The 15,719-nt window shown below is 36.2% G+C and overlaps 1 protein-coding gene across 3 annotated transcripts in view; it reads right to left on the bottom strand.

Annotated features, from left to right (window-relative positions):
* Positions 1-233: 233 nt before the first annotated feature.
* LOC133656076 (zinc finger protein OZF-like) overlaps positions 234-15,719 on the bottom strand; it is a 34,060-nt gene continuing 18,574 nt past the window's right edge. The window contains exons 2-3 of one of the 3 annotated variants that reach the window (XM_062057010.1): positions 7,765-7,877; positions 234-2,401 (exon numbers count right to left, since the gene is read on the bottom strand). In XM_062057010.1, coding sequence (XP_061912994.1) covers positions 889-2,376 — 1,488 coding nt within the window. In that variant the 5' untranslated portion in view covers positions 2,377-2,401; positions 7,765-7,877 and the 3' untranslated portion in view covers positions 234-888. The remainder of the gene's footprint in view (positions 2,402-7,764; positions 7,878-15,719) is intronic. The other 2 variants (XM_062057083.1, XM_062057247.1) reach the window with 2 other exon arrangements.

Below are 15,719 nucleotides of genomic sequence, written 5' to 3'. Positions count from 1 at the left end.
AAAAGAGATTACTAAAGATAATTAATACAATGGATTATCAAGACCCAACAAATGGTACATAAAATCACACATTTTAAAAGTAATAATAATAATAATATATTTTATTTGTAAAAAGCACTTTACATTGAGCAAACAACCTCACAGTGCTACAGTGTATTAAAAATAAAAATATAATAAAAATAAAAACTAGAACAGGCTTATAGCTAGAACTAGTATACATATATCTAAAAAAAGGCTTTTTTTTTTTTTTTTAAAAGAAGGGTTTTTAAGCCTTTTTTAAAAGCATCCACAGTCTGCGGTGCCCTCAGGTGGTCAGGGAGAGCTTTCCACAGACTAGGAGCGGCGGAGCTTTGTCCTCAAAGGTTAATGATCGTGTATAAAACAACTGCTCAAATGACATGTGAAGTAAATATAAATATGCTTCCAGAAGTGGTCCAGAAGACGTTTCACATATGAACTAAGAGGGATTTAGGTGTACTCAAAAGCAAAGATATGAAAAAATGCAAAACAAATGTGTTAATCGTATAAAGGAGTTCATCTATGGAAATGTTTACAATAAGAAATGAAAATATGTAACATTTCCTACATATCAAAAATCGATATAAAACACTGTGAGTGATTATAAAATGTAATTAAGAATATCTTAATAGACATAAAATGCTTATTCAATCAAATTTTTCTGTTCATTTTTAAATACAATTACACACTGTTGTATGTTAATACAAGTACTTGACAGACAAAAAAAAGCACCAATCTAAAAATTCTAATCAACAAATGTTTGAATCATATTAACAAGATTGTGTTAACACAACAATGATGTCACACACGTTATATGTGCTGATGTTATAGATGCTATAGTTTTAACAGATTATTTCAAATCCTGCAGCTTCATTTGCTGCTGCTGTTCTCAGCAGCACACTTGTGTTTCTTACACTGGTACTTATAAGAGAACCGTTCACCACACACACTGCAACTCAACACTTTCTGTCCTGTGTGTTTTCTCATGTGTAATACAAGGGTTCTTTGTTGACAAAAGCTTTTGTTGCAGTTTATACAGTGATATGGTTTTTCACTAGAGTGTGTTATCATGTGTATTTTAAAATCGCGGATTCGTGTAAACCCTTTACCACAGATTGAACAAGAAAAGGCCTTTTCACCAGTGTGTATTCTCATGTGTATTTTCATATCGCTAGATCGTGAAAAACCTTGACTGCAGATGGAACAGGAAAAAGGTTTTTCTCCGGTGTGCATTCTCATGTGTGTTTTTAAATCACAAGTTCGTGGAAAACCTTTACCACATATTGAACAAGAAAAAGGGTTTTCTCCAGTGTGTAATAACATGTGTACTTTCAAATAGTTACTTCGTGTAAAGCCTTTATCACATACGGGACAATTAATAGGTTTTTCTCCTGTGTGCATTCTCACGTGTATTTTCAAATCGTTATTTCGCGTAAAACATTTACCGCATACTGAGCAGGAGAAGGGTTTTTCTCCAGTGTGTCTTCTCGTGTGTACTATCAAATATTGCCTTCGAGTAAAATCCTTGCCACAGATTGAACAGGAAAAGGGTTTTTCTCCGGTGTGAGTTCTCATGTGTTCCTTTAGCATACAATTGTGTGCAAAAACCTTACTACATTCTGAGCACGAAAAAGGTTTTTCTGCAGCGTGTGTCCGCAGGTGTGTTTTCAAATTGTGTTTTTGAGTGAAACTTTTTGCACAGGTTGAACAGGAAAAAGGTTTTTCTCCAGTGTGTCTCCTCATGTGTCTTTTCAGATGACTATGGTACATATATGTTTTGTCGCAATGGGAACATTTCAAGCGGGTGTTGTCAGTGTGACATGTCTTATCAGCTTGAGAGTCTTCAGAATCAGAAGAGTGTGGCGTTGTGTCGTCACTATCTGACAGTGGAGCTAAGATCTTGTCTGCTTGTGATCCTCCACAGTGGTCTCCATCAGCTTCTGTTGTCATGTGTTGAGCTGAGCTGCTGCTTGGAGGCTCCGCCTCTCTCTTCTCCTCACTTTCACCTTTGACCTCATCGTCTTCGCTCTTCACAGGGACACCAGCCACTGGGAAATCCTCCAGTCCTTCAATATGCTCTCCCTCCTGACTGATGTTGTGTTCCTCCTCTTCCTCTTTAATGTGAACAAAGCTATGACTCTTCATTCTCTTCAATGCAGGGGGCTGTGGCTCCTCATCTTCCACTTTAATGTTGGTGGAGTGTGGCTCCTCATCTTCCTCTTTAATGTGGGGCTGCTTTGGCCCCTCCTCTTCCCATTTAATGTGGCGGTACTGCAGCTCCTCCTCTTCCTCTTTGATTTGTGGGGGATCCTCCTCTTCTTCTTTAATATAGAGGGGCTGGGGCTCATCCTGCTCCATACTTGAGGTCCACGCTTGCTGATGTCTGCAGGACATGAGAATAAAAAAACGCATGGTTTAGAAAAGCCCAGCTTTACTCAGTCAATAAATAGTTTTGGTAAATTGACTTAGTTGTGATTTCCCTCTCTGCATGAAAGTTTAAAATAAGCATATATTAATTAATTAATACCTACTCAGTGGCCTAGTGGTTAGAGTGTCAGCCCTGAGATCGGTAGGTTGTGAGTTCTAACCCCCGGTCATACCAAAGACTATAAAAATGGGAGCCATTACCTCCCTGCTTGGCACTCAGCATCAAGGGTTGGAATTGGGGGTTGAATCACCAAAAATGATTCCCGGGCGCGGCACCGCTGCTGCCCACTGCTCCCCTCACCTCCCAGGGGGTGAACAAGGGGATGGGTCATATGCAGAGGACAAATTTCACCACACCTAGTGTGTGTGTGACAATCATTGGTACTTTAACTTTAATGCAGTATGAAGAAGAATGTTTTAATGTAGAGACAGAATCATCATACTGCTGTGATTATATGCATCAAGTGTTCATTCAAGGCTAAGGCAAAATATCCAGATGTATATCGTGGCCTAAAAATATTGACCGTATCGCCCAGCCCTACTTTCATGCTTTCTGTCGCTTTCCGCAGCTACGTGCTTTTGTACCATGGCAGAATGAAAAGAAGGGGGTGAATGATCTTGTCTTCTTTGAGTGTCTTTGAGTCTTGGTGTGGCGATGCGGGGCTGCTGGCTGGCTAGCATCACACATTAGCATGTAGCTGCCAACATGGACAAAATGATTACCAAACCAAATGCTACCGCACCAGTGTGGGAATATTTCAGTTTTAACCTTTGGAACAAAATGAGCCTATCAACACCGGGGGGTCCGTTTGCCCAATGTCCGCACTCAATTCGCGTTTGGTGAACAATCCAGGTCAGTGTAAAGAAAATGGTCTATGCTCAGGGAAAGTGTGGTTAAATGCATCGCCAAAGACATGCTGACATTTAATACTGTTATAAAACCAGCATTTTGAAAAGTGCTTCAAACAATTAAACATTTGTCATGTTGTCATGTCACGTCGACGTTCCTCACTCGGAATCTGCCAGACTTCAGGTTTTTTTCTTCTTCTTCATATTACCTGTTAATACATCGTAGTGTTTATATCGTTACTCTGCACTTTTGTTTTAAAATGTTCGAACTTTATTGTCAGCTACAGGGAAGCGGCACTTTTTTGGGGGGCATTTTACCTATCGTTTTTAAGATTTTAAAGATGGTAAAAAATAAGAAAAACAACTTCAAAACCCATCAATAATTTATAAACACGCTCAAAGTATATATATTAGCAGTGTTTCCCACACATTCATTTATTTGTGGCGGCCCGCCACGAAAGAATTACGTCCGCCACAAATAAAATAAAATAAAAAAATAAAATACATATATATATATTTTTTTGTCCTGTCCAGCTTCTCAGGCAAATCATATAGTTGATGTAGATGCCCATATAGGCTGTTCAGATTTACTTTACAAAAGAGAAGTGTAGGATACTTCTCTTGTTGCCTTATTTGTATTTGACCACTACTGTTTTCTGTTTATTTGTTACTGACTGTGGCAGGACACCTCTGCCTCTGTTTCACTTTATGTTGCTGGTAAATAATATGGTTGTAGTAGTAGGCCAAAGTTAAATTATTTAGTATGCACTAATTAAAGGGGCAGAGCTTTAAGAGACATTTTAGCTTTTATATTTTATAAGATATATTTTTTGTAAGAACCACAATTAATAAATATATTTCAGTGAATAACTTATTGTTCAAATCTGTATATAAATATGTACATAAAGTGTTGTAATTATATTGTAAAATGGATGGATGGACGTTTAAAACAAAACTGTTATTATTAATTAGTAAGTATACATTTTTTGAGCCTTTTTAGAGAAAATCATATCATTGTAGTAAATTATGCAAATTAATCGATGATGTCATGGTGACCACGCCCATAGCCACGCCCATAACCACGCCCCCACCGCCACAGGTATCTTGGCAGTTTATGGGAAACACTGTATTAGAGATGTCCGATAATGGCTTTTTTGCCGATATCCGATATTGTCCAACTCTTAAGTACCGATTCCGATATCAACCGATACCGATATATACAGTCGTGGAATTAACACATTATTATGCCTAATTTTGTTGTGATGCCCCGCTGGATGCATTAAACAATGTAACTTTACCATGAATTGATTAACGTGGACCCCGACTTAAACAAGTTGAAAAACTTATTGGGGTGTTACCATTTAGTGGTCAATTGTACGGAATATGTACTGTACTGTGCAATCTACTAATAAAAGTTTCAATCAATCAATCAAAAACAAGGTTTTCCAAAATAAGAGAACAACTTCAACTCAAGTTATGGAAAAAAATGCCAACATGGCACTGCCATATTTATTATTGAAGTCACAAAGTGCATTATTTTTTTTAACATGCCTCAAAACAGCAGCTTGGAATTTGGGACATGCTCTCCCTGAGATAATCCTGATACCCACTACAACTATGGGAAATACTATACTTTGACTTTCACAAAGTGCATTATTTTAAAATTAAACATGCCTCAAAACAACAGCTACAAAAACAATGAAGGCACACAGCTTCAGTCCAGAGTATACTAGAGCATACTTGCCAACCTTGAGACCTCCGAATTTGGGACATGGGGCAGGGTTGAGGTGGGGAGGGGCGGTGTTTGGTGGTAGCGGGGGTGTATATTGTAGCGTCCTGGAAGAGTTAGTGCTGCAAGGGGTTCTGGGTATTTGTTCTGTTGTGTTTCGGTGCGGATGTTCTTCTGAAATGTGTTTGCCATTCTTTTTTGGTGTGGGTTCACAGTGTGGCGCATATTTGTAACAGTGTTAAAGTTGTTTATACGGCCACCCTCAGTGTGACCTGTATGTAGGGTTGGGTGTCGTTTGAATTCGAAGGATTCCGATTCTTTGTTTCGATTCCGATCTCTGGCGATTCTCGATTCCGATTCTTTTAAGAGGCAGGGTCAAAAAAAAGTTTAGGATATTTTAAATGAGCTAGCTAACCTACAGTCTTTCTGAATGAAATAGTCTGACATTCTCCATCAATTTTAATTCTATTAACTTTTTATGAACTTTACTATAAATTCCTCACAGGGCTGTTTTCAACTAGAATATAAATATAAAATCTATGAACTTGAATATAAATATTATAAATTATGAATACATTTTCCCAGGGGTACACTTTCCTCAAGAGAGCTTTATTTTTGAAAACCTCATGAAAACACATTTACACACACAAGTGTATGATGCTGCAGGAAACCTCATGAAAACACATTTACACACACAAGTGTATGATGCTGCAGGAAACCTCATGAAAACACATTTACACACACAAGTGTATGATGCTGCAGGAAACCTCATGAAAACACATTTACACACACAAGTGTATGATGCTGCAGGAAACCTCATGAAAACACATTTACACACACAAGTGTATGATGCTGCAGGAAACCTCATGAAAACACATTTACACACACAAGTGTATGATGCTGCAGGAAACCTCATGAAAACACATTTACACACACAAGTGTATGATGCTGCAGGAAACCTCATGAAAACACATTTACACATAAGTGTATGATGCTGCAGGAAACCTCATGAAAACACATTTACACATAAGTGTATGATGCTGCAGGAAACCTCATGAAAACACATTTACATACACAAGTGTATGATGCTGCAGGTACTTAAAAATGTTACCGTGCTCCCACTGATGGGCTAACCTGGTGCAGAAAAGCAAATTAACAATAAGAAACAACTTGAAAAACCCAGTCCAGATTAGCAGCAGGTACAGTATAAAATCAGAGACAGTTTTTGTTTAGGAAAATGACCATATCCGCCTTCTCAGGCAGGATGCGTGAGCGTTCTGGACAGATAGTGTCTCCTGCTGTGGAAAATACACGTTCGCTGGGTGTGGAAGAAGCTTGAACGCATAAATAGGAGAAAGCGAGATATGACAGCAAAGGATAAGTCTTTTGTTGGTTCCACCACCATGCAGCAGGGTCGTCAGACATTAGTATCGGTGGAACGTCCTGGTACATCTGCAGCTCTCTCTCCACTTGTTTCTTGATGGACATGGAGCTCTGTTATTTCGCGGTTATTTCATTTTTTTTTGTAAAGTAAAGCCACACTTTCGACCGCCGACGCCCGCTATCCATGCTTGAGCTTGACTGACTCGCTAGGCTATGCTAACACTTCCGGCGGTGGGCGCTTCTTCGTTGGTGTTCAACGGCTTTTTCTTCCGGTTCGGCGGACATATTTTTATTTTTATTTTTTTCGGTCGGCGGACTGGGTATCGAAAATAGGAATCGAAATTTAAACTTTTGAACGATACCGGGAGAATCGGAAAGTTAGTCCCGGTTCCAATCGATACTCGATACCCAACCCTACCTGTATGGCTGTTGACCAAGTATGTCTTGCATTCACTCGTGTGTGTGAAAAGCCGTAGATATTATGTGACTGGGCCGACACGCAAAGGCAGTGCGTTTATGGTTTATTGGCGCTCTGTACTTCTCCCTACGTCCGTGTATCACTCCGTACAGCGGCGTTTAAAAAAAAGTCATACATTTTACTTTTTGAATCCGATACCGATAATTTCCGAGATCACATTTTAAAGCAATTATCAGCCGATAATATCGGCAGTCCCATATTATCGGACATCTCTAATTACATCAGTGGTTAATTTGGTTCCATAAACTTAATGGCAATAATATGTAGGTCAATATATCGTCAAGCAACAGGACTACCGTGTTTTTCGGACTATAAGTCGCAGTTTTTTTCATAGTTTGGCCGGGGGTGCGACTTATACTCAGGAGCGACTTATGTGTGAAATGATTAACACATTAGCGTAAAATATCAAATACTATTATTTATCTCATTCACGTAGGAGACTAGACGTATAAGATTTCATGGGATTTAGCGATTAGGAGTGACAGATTGTTTGGTAAGCGTATAGCATGTTCTATATGTTATAGTTATTTGAATGACTCTTACCATAATATGTTACGTTAACATACCAGGCACGTTCTCAGTTGGTTATTTATGCCTCATATAACGTACACTTATTCAGCCTGTTGTTCACTATTCTTTATTTATTTTAAATTGCCTTTCAAATGTCTGGTTTATATTCTATTTATATTTTTTAGCACTACTGGGTACCTGGGGAGTCGGTCCTCATGTCTCCATTTTGTTTGGTCTGTAGCCTCTCAATGAAGACACTTTGTTGACTTATCTGTGTAGTGTGGGTTTGTACAAAGACAAAAGGAACATTAGTCACAATGATACTAAGGAAACCGACTTGTACTACTAGTAGTTCCAGTACTTTACAAACCTTTACTTCTGGACATGTGCTTGGAGAGTCTTTATGGAAAGTTGTGTCCCAACTGAGCAGGTCTTGGGTGATTGTGTCTGGCAGTCTGTATAAATGATGATTGTTCTATCTCTCTGTGGAAACACATTTCACTTAGTCAGCATTACTATCAACTATATCATCCAATACCATTCACACACCAGCATTACTGCAACAGTTAGCCAACTAAATCAATGGCTAAGAGAATGCAACATACTTTTTATATCTAATCACTGAGCAAAAATGTGCATATGATAGGGCTATGAACCATAGGGCATCACATGATTTCATTCAATTCTGGGGTGTAACGATTCGATTCAGAATCAGAATCGATTCTTAATTCAAAACTATTCTGTATTCAAAATCAATACATTTTTATTAACATTGAATGCCAGTTCTATGATTAACTAAACTCCTCCATACAATAGATAAATAGCTCTGATAAATGTATATATTACTCAAAAGAAACGAACTAAAATGAATGCCATTTAAAAACAAATAGTATAAAACATATAAAATATATGTAAATGTTAAAAAAATATAAATATTACAACAATAAGTTAAGAACCTAACATTGAGAGAATAGTATAAAAATGAATGATAAGATTGAAAACAACACAATACAATTATTAAAAAAACAACAGTTTAAGACGATCAGTAAAAAGCCTGATTAAAAAAGTGCGTCTTTTGTTTAATAAAATGTTTCCCAAACATTTAATAAAGTCAAATACAAATAAGGCAAAGAGAGAAGTATCCCACACTTCTCTTTTGTAAAGTACTGTAGCGGTAAAGTCCTATACTCTACTGCTACATGGTTGCCGAATATAAATGAAGCTAGTTCCGACGTGTGCAGCCGGCTAATAATCGATGTCCAGAATGATTTCCGTGTTTAACCAAAATATTTATTAACAGACAGTCATGTAAATTATACTCACTTTCTAACAAAAATGGAAAATAAACGTGAGCAAACAAATCTTAGCCTGACACAGTCAAAAACTGTTGCGCCTCCACTCAGCAACACCTGAGCAAGCTCCCAGCCCCTCCCTAAGTAGACTGAGACTTGGCCTTGAGCCAACCCCTCTAGCGACGTCATGAGTTTGACGGACAGAAAAAAAAAGTAAATGGCTCTAACAAGTACATTTATCTAGCAGATATCATCTACATCAACTATATCATCATCTACATCAACTATATCATTGTCTACATCAACTATATCATCATCTACATCAACTATATCATCATCTACATCAACTATATCATCATCTACATCAACTATATCATCATCTACATCAACTATATCATTATCTACATCAACTATATCATCTACATCAACTATATCATCATCTACATCAGGGGTCACCAACGCGGTGCCCGCGAGCACCAGGTCGCCCGTAAGGACCAGATGAGTCGCCCGCGGGCCTGTTCTAAAAAAAATAATAACTTTTTTTTTTTATTTAAAAATTTATTTTTTTTTTAAATTAAATCTACATAGAAAAAACACAAGATACACTTTCAATCAGTGCATCAACCCAAACAACCTCCCCCATGCACACTCATCCACACCCACTCACACAAAAGGGGTTATTTCTTTCTGCTACCAATATTCTGGTTCCCACAACATAGACAACACATCTGCAAGGGCCACAGTCCCTGAAGCACACATGATTGTATAGGCTGCTGGTCCACTAACATTTTCATTAATTACTATTTTTTATGTATTTATTTTTATATTGTTTTACTTTCTTTTTTATCCAAGAAAATGTTTTTTAATTATTCATCTTATTTTATTTTATTTTTTAAAAAAGGGCCTTATCTTCAACAGACCAGGTTGTCAATGAAATTAGATTTGTTTAAAGGGTTTTTTAAACCAGGCCCAGTCCAGATAATGTCCAAGTCGGACTCAGCAACACACACCTTCATTCATGTACACAGAAAAAAATTAGGGAACACAACAGATTGCATATAATTTATAAACAAAATTACATTTTCAAAATAAGCATTTATGTACAGTACAGATTATGTCCAGGTCACTCAAATTAGGGAACACAACAACAGATATCATATAATCTATAAACATAATTATACTTTCAAAATAAGCCTTTGAGGACTTCTCATCTTTTTTTAAATGTTTTTTGGCATCATTATCGTTTTCAACCATGTAACTTTCTAAAGTTAGAAAATACTGAATAAATGTTTTAAAGAAAGTAACACTAAGTGAATATCTGTTTTTGGCCTTAAAAATAAACATTTTACCGAGTACTATAATTAAATTGACTAAATCATGATTGTCAATGAACTCTCCTAAAATAACAGAAACCACATTAAGCTTCATAAACAAACCAATCCTTAAACACATTTTTTCAACTTCCACCCAAAACAAAGACACAATATGACAATACCAAAACAAATGCAGGGTGGATTCAGGCTCCTGACAACAAAATCGGCAATCATCTGACTCTGTCATATTCCATAATTTTAACATTTTCCCTGTGGGTAAGAAGTTATAAATAATTTTAATTTGAAAATAACGATTTTGCACATCGATAGTGGTTTTATAGATTAGTTTGAATATGGCATCCCATGGCAACGGGCAGTCAAAAAAGTCCTGCCATTTTCCATTTGTGTTGTATGAGGCAGCCTTCAAAGATTTCTTTATTAAATAAAAATTATATCTTTTTCTATTTATTTTAGTTCCTTTTTGCCAACTAGAATTTCTTATTCGAGGTTTACAAACTAATAATTTAGTAGTTCCATAATTAATTATTTGTTTCCATCTTTTCCCAATTACTCCAGTTAGTTGATAAAATGAAAAGCTTGAGCAAGCATAACCATACATAGCTCTAAATTCATCATACTTCATCATTTTACCATTCTCATTGATAATATCATTGACAAAAATGATTCCTCTTTCAAACATATTTTTCCAAAAGAAAGGCTTTCCATCTATTACAATATTAGAGTTCATCCATATTAACTGCTGCAAAATATCGTCTCTTTTTTCTGGCACATAAAATTGAAAACACCACTATGAGTGGATTGTTTCCTTTATGAACCCCGCCATGTTTCCCAGCAGACTCTCTGGGAGGGGATCACTTGTAAAAAAAGATACAATTTCTTTTGATACAGTACATGTTTTTTGTCCAACAGGACATTTGTGTACCACTCAATGTTTCAATACATCTTTGGAACAATTGATGCTTTTAAAGACAGACACATAGCTTCAAGGTTGAGAAGTTTCAGGCCCCCATATTCATACTCTTTGTACAAAACTTTCTTTTAATCTTTTCTGGTTTGCCGTTCCAGACAAAATCGAAGACCCTCCGCTCATAAATCTTAAGAAAGTTTTGTGATGGAGCTGGTAATGACGAAAACAAATAAATAAATTGAGGAATAATTAACGAGTTGGCAATAGACATTTTACCATACAAGGTTAGGGATTTCCCTTTCCATAATTGCATAATTTTGTCCAGCTTTCTTAGTCGATTATCATAATTTACTGAGCCTAGATCTTCCAGATTTTCTGGGACAACAACACCAAGTATGTTAACTGGTCCATCTGTCCACAAAACAGGCACTTTGCATTCCATTCGAAAGTACGTTCCCTTTAGATTTCCGATCCTTAACATTTTACATTTATCATAATTAAGCTTAAGGCCAGATTGCTGTGAAAATATGTCCAAAAGATTAAGAAGGTTCCGCAAACAATGAGGAAAAATCTTATCTTTGTGAATCAGCTTTTTCTGACATGAACTTCATCAAGAACAAACACAGAACACGCCTCACTGATGCACATCTGCAAGACTCACTCAGAGTTGCAGTGTCAAGTTACACACCAGAGTACAACACATTAGTTAACAGCATGCAATGCCAGGCTTCCCACTAACTGACAAAGAAACAGATAACAGATTTGGTGTCCAGTTCAAAGTGTGACATGATTTAAAAATTTGAGAGTTTACTTTTGTATTTTACATGAGTTATTATTAGTACAAACATGGTGCAAAGTAATTCATGATTTGTTAAAAAAATGTTAGTGGCTAGCTAGTTAAAATGGGATATTGTGATTTCACAAGACTGTCTTAGAAGTGATCATTTGAAAATGTTCAATTTGAAAAATGTGCACTTAGAGAAAATATAAAAATAAAGTGTTGCATATTGATATTTATGTTTCTATATATATTTATTGTGAGAAATCATTAAGATGATCAGTGTTTCCACAAAGATAAATATCATTAATTATTAATAATAACAGAGTTAAAGGTAAATTGAGCAAATTGGCTACTTCTGGCAATTTATTTAAGTGTGTATCTAACTGGTAGCCCTTCGCATTAATCAGTACCCAAGAAGTAGCCCTTGGTTTCAAAAAGGTTGGTGACCCCTGATCTACATCAACTGTATCATCATCTACATCAACTATATCATCATTTACATCAACTATATCATCTATATCAACTATATCATCATCTACATCAACTATATCATCATCTACATAATCGATTAAGAATCGTTACGAATAAGAATCACGATTAATACAAAAAAAAAATTGACACTCTTAGATATGCCCAGGACAATGTGTCAATTAAAAAACTACAAATATTAAAAATGATCAAACCCAATGATTTTACACACTTTAGTAAAACACCAAACAGTGTGTGGGATACTTCTCTTGTTGCCTTATTTGTATTTGACTTTATTAAATGGATTTATATTATTATTTGGTGCAGCCAAAGAGACAAAAGAAAACAGGGGAGATGATTTTCATGTCTGATTACTGATGAAATAAGACTAACATTAGCCACAGTGCAGGGAGAGCTACTGGAGGTGAGAACGTCAGTCTTAAGTAGGAATTGACCTTAAATCAGGCCAACTCGGTGTTGAATAAAAGCCCATTTTTATCGCATGCATCGTGACACTTAAGTCTCACGGTTGTCATTTTCTGAAACTTGGCAGCACTGTTGTGTGTTTCATATAATATATTTAGCACTGCTGTGTGTGTTTGCACAATAATATATTTAGCACTGCTCTGTGTGTGTTTGCACAATAATATGTTTAGCACTGCTGTGTGTGTTTGCACAATAATATGTTTAGCACTGCTGTGTGTGTTTGCACAATAATATATTTAGCACTGCGGTGTGTGTTTGCACAATAATATATTTAGCACTGCGGTGTGTGTTTGCACAATAATATATTTAGCACTGCTGTGTGTGTTTGCACAATAATATGTTTAGCACTGCTGTGTGTGTTTGCACAATAATATATTTAGCACTGCTCTGTGTGTGTTTGCACAATAATATATTTAGCACTGCGGTGTGTGTTTGCACAATAATATATTTAGCACTGCGGTGTGTGTTTGCACAATAATATATTTAGCACTACGGTGTGTGTTTGCACAATAATATATTTAGCACTGCTGTGTGTGTTTGCACAATAATATATTTAGCACTGCAGTGTGTGTTTGCACAATAATATATTTAGCACTGCTCTGTGTATGTTTGCACAATAATATATTTAGCACTGCTGTGTGTGTTTGCACAATAATATATTTAGCACTGCGTTGTGTGTTTGCACAATAATATATTTAGCACTGCGGTGTGTGTTTGCACAATAATATATTTAGCACTGCTGTGTGTGTTTGCACAATAATATATTTAGCACTGCTGTGTGTGTTTGCACAATAATATATTTAGCACTGCTGTGTGTGTTTGCACAATAATATATTTAGCACTGCTGTGTGTGTTTGCACAATAATATATTTAGCACTGCTGTGTGTGTTTGCACAATAATATATTTAGCACTGCTCTGTGTGTGTTTGCACAATAATATATTTAGCACTGCTCTGTGTGTGTTTGCACAATAATATATTTAGCACTGCTGTGTGTGTTTGCACAATAATATATTTAGCACTGCTGTGTGTGTTTGCACAATAATATATTTAGCACTGCGGTGTGTGTTTGCACAATAATATATTTAGCACTGCTGTGTGTGTTTGCACAATAATATATTTAGCACTGCTGTGTGTGTTTGCACAATAATATATTTAACACTGCTGTGTGTGTTTGCACAATAATATATTTAGCACTGCTGTGTGTGTTTGCACAATAATATATTTAGCACTGCTGTGTGTGTTTGCACAATAATATATTTAGCACTGCTCTGTGTGTGTTTGCACAATAATATATTTAGCACTGCTCTGTGTGTGTTTGCACAATAATATATTTAGCACTGCTGTGTGTGTTTGCACAATAATATATTTAGCACTGCTGTGTGTGTTTGCACAATAATATATTTAGCACTGCTCTGTGTGTGTTTGCACAATAATATATTTAGCACTGCTGTGTGTGTTTGCACAATAATATATTTAGCACTGCTCTGTGTGTGTTTGCACAATAATATATTTAGCACTGCTGTGTGTGTTTGCACAATAATATATTTAGCACTGCTGTGTGTGTTTGCACAATAATATATTTAGCACTGCTGTGTGTGTTTGCACAATAATATATTTAGCACTGCGGTGTGTGTTTGCACAATAATATATTTAGCACTGCGGTGTGTGTTTGCACAATAATATATTTAGCACTGCTGTGTGTGTTTGCACAATAATATATTTAGCACTGCTGTGTGTGTTTGCACAATAATATGTTTAGCACTGCTGTGTGTGTTTGCACAATAATATATTTAGCACTGCTGTGTGTGTTTGCACAATATTATATTTAGCACTGCTGTGTGTGTTTGCACAATAATATATTTAGCACTGCTCTGTGTGTGTTTGCACAATAATATATTTAGCACTGCTGTGTGTGTTTGCACAATAATATATTTAGCACTGCTCTGTGTGTGTTTGCACAATAATATATTTAGCACTGCTCTGTGTGTGTTTGCACAATAATATATTTAGCACTGCTGTGTGTGTTTGCACAATAATATATTTAGCACTGCTGTGTGTGTTTGCACAATAATATATTTAGCACTGCTCTGTGTGTGTTTGCACAATAATATATTTAGCACTGCTGTGTGTGTTTGCACAATAATATATTTAGCACTGCTCTGTGTGTGTTTGCACAATAATATATTTAGCACTGCTGTGTGTGTTTGCACAATAATATATTTAGCACTGCTGTGTGTGTTTGCACAATAATATATTTAGCACTGCTGTGTGTGTTTGCACAATAATATATTTAGCACTGCGGTGTGTGTTTGCACAATAATATATTTAGCACTGCGGTGTGTGTTTGCACAATAATATATTTAGCACTGCTGTGTGTGTTTGCACAATAATATATTTAGCACTGCTGTGTGTGTTTGCACAATAATATGTTTAGCACTGCTGTGTGTGTTTGCACAATAATATATTTAGCACTGCTGTGTGTGTTTGCACAATATTATATTTAGCACTGCTGTGTGTGTTTGCACAATAATATATTTAGCACTGCTCTGTGTGTGTTTGCACAATAATATATTTAGCGCTGCTGTGTGTGTTTGCACAATAATATATTTAGCGCTGCTGTGTGTGTTTGCACAATAATATGTTTAGCACTGGGGGTGTGTTTGCACAATAATATGTTTAGCACTGCTGTGTGTGTTTGCACAATAATATATTTAGCACGGCTCTGTGTGTGTTTGTACAATAATATATTTAGCACTACTGTGTGTGTTTGCACAATATTATATTTAGCACTGCTGTGTGTGTTCGCACAATAATATATTTAGCACTGCTGTGTGTGTTTGCACAATAATATATTTAGCACTGCTGTGTGTGTTTGCACAATAATATGTTTAGCACTGGGGGTGTGTTTGCACAATAATATGTTTAGCACTGCTGTGTGTGTTTGCACAATAATATATTTAGCACTGCTCTGTGTGTGTTTGTACAATAATATATTTAGCACTACTGTGTGTGTTTGCACAATATTATATTTAGCACTGCTGTGTGTGTTCGCACA

Source organism: Entelurus aequoreus, linkage group LG01, assembly GCF_033978785.1.
Source record: "Entelurus aequoreus isolate RoL-2023_Sb linkage group LG01, RoL_Eaeq_v1.1, whole genome shotgun sequence".
Lineage (NCBI taxonomy): Eukaryota > Metazoa > Chordata > Actinopteri > Syngnathiformes > Syngnathidae > Entelurus > Entelurus aequoreus.
Note: the sequence above shows the minus strand (reverse complement) of the source record. Positions and strands in the feature narration are given on the sequence as shown.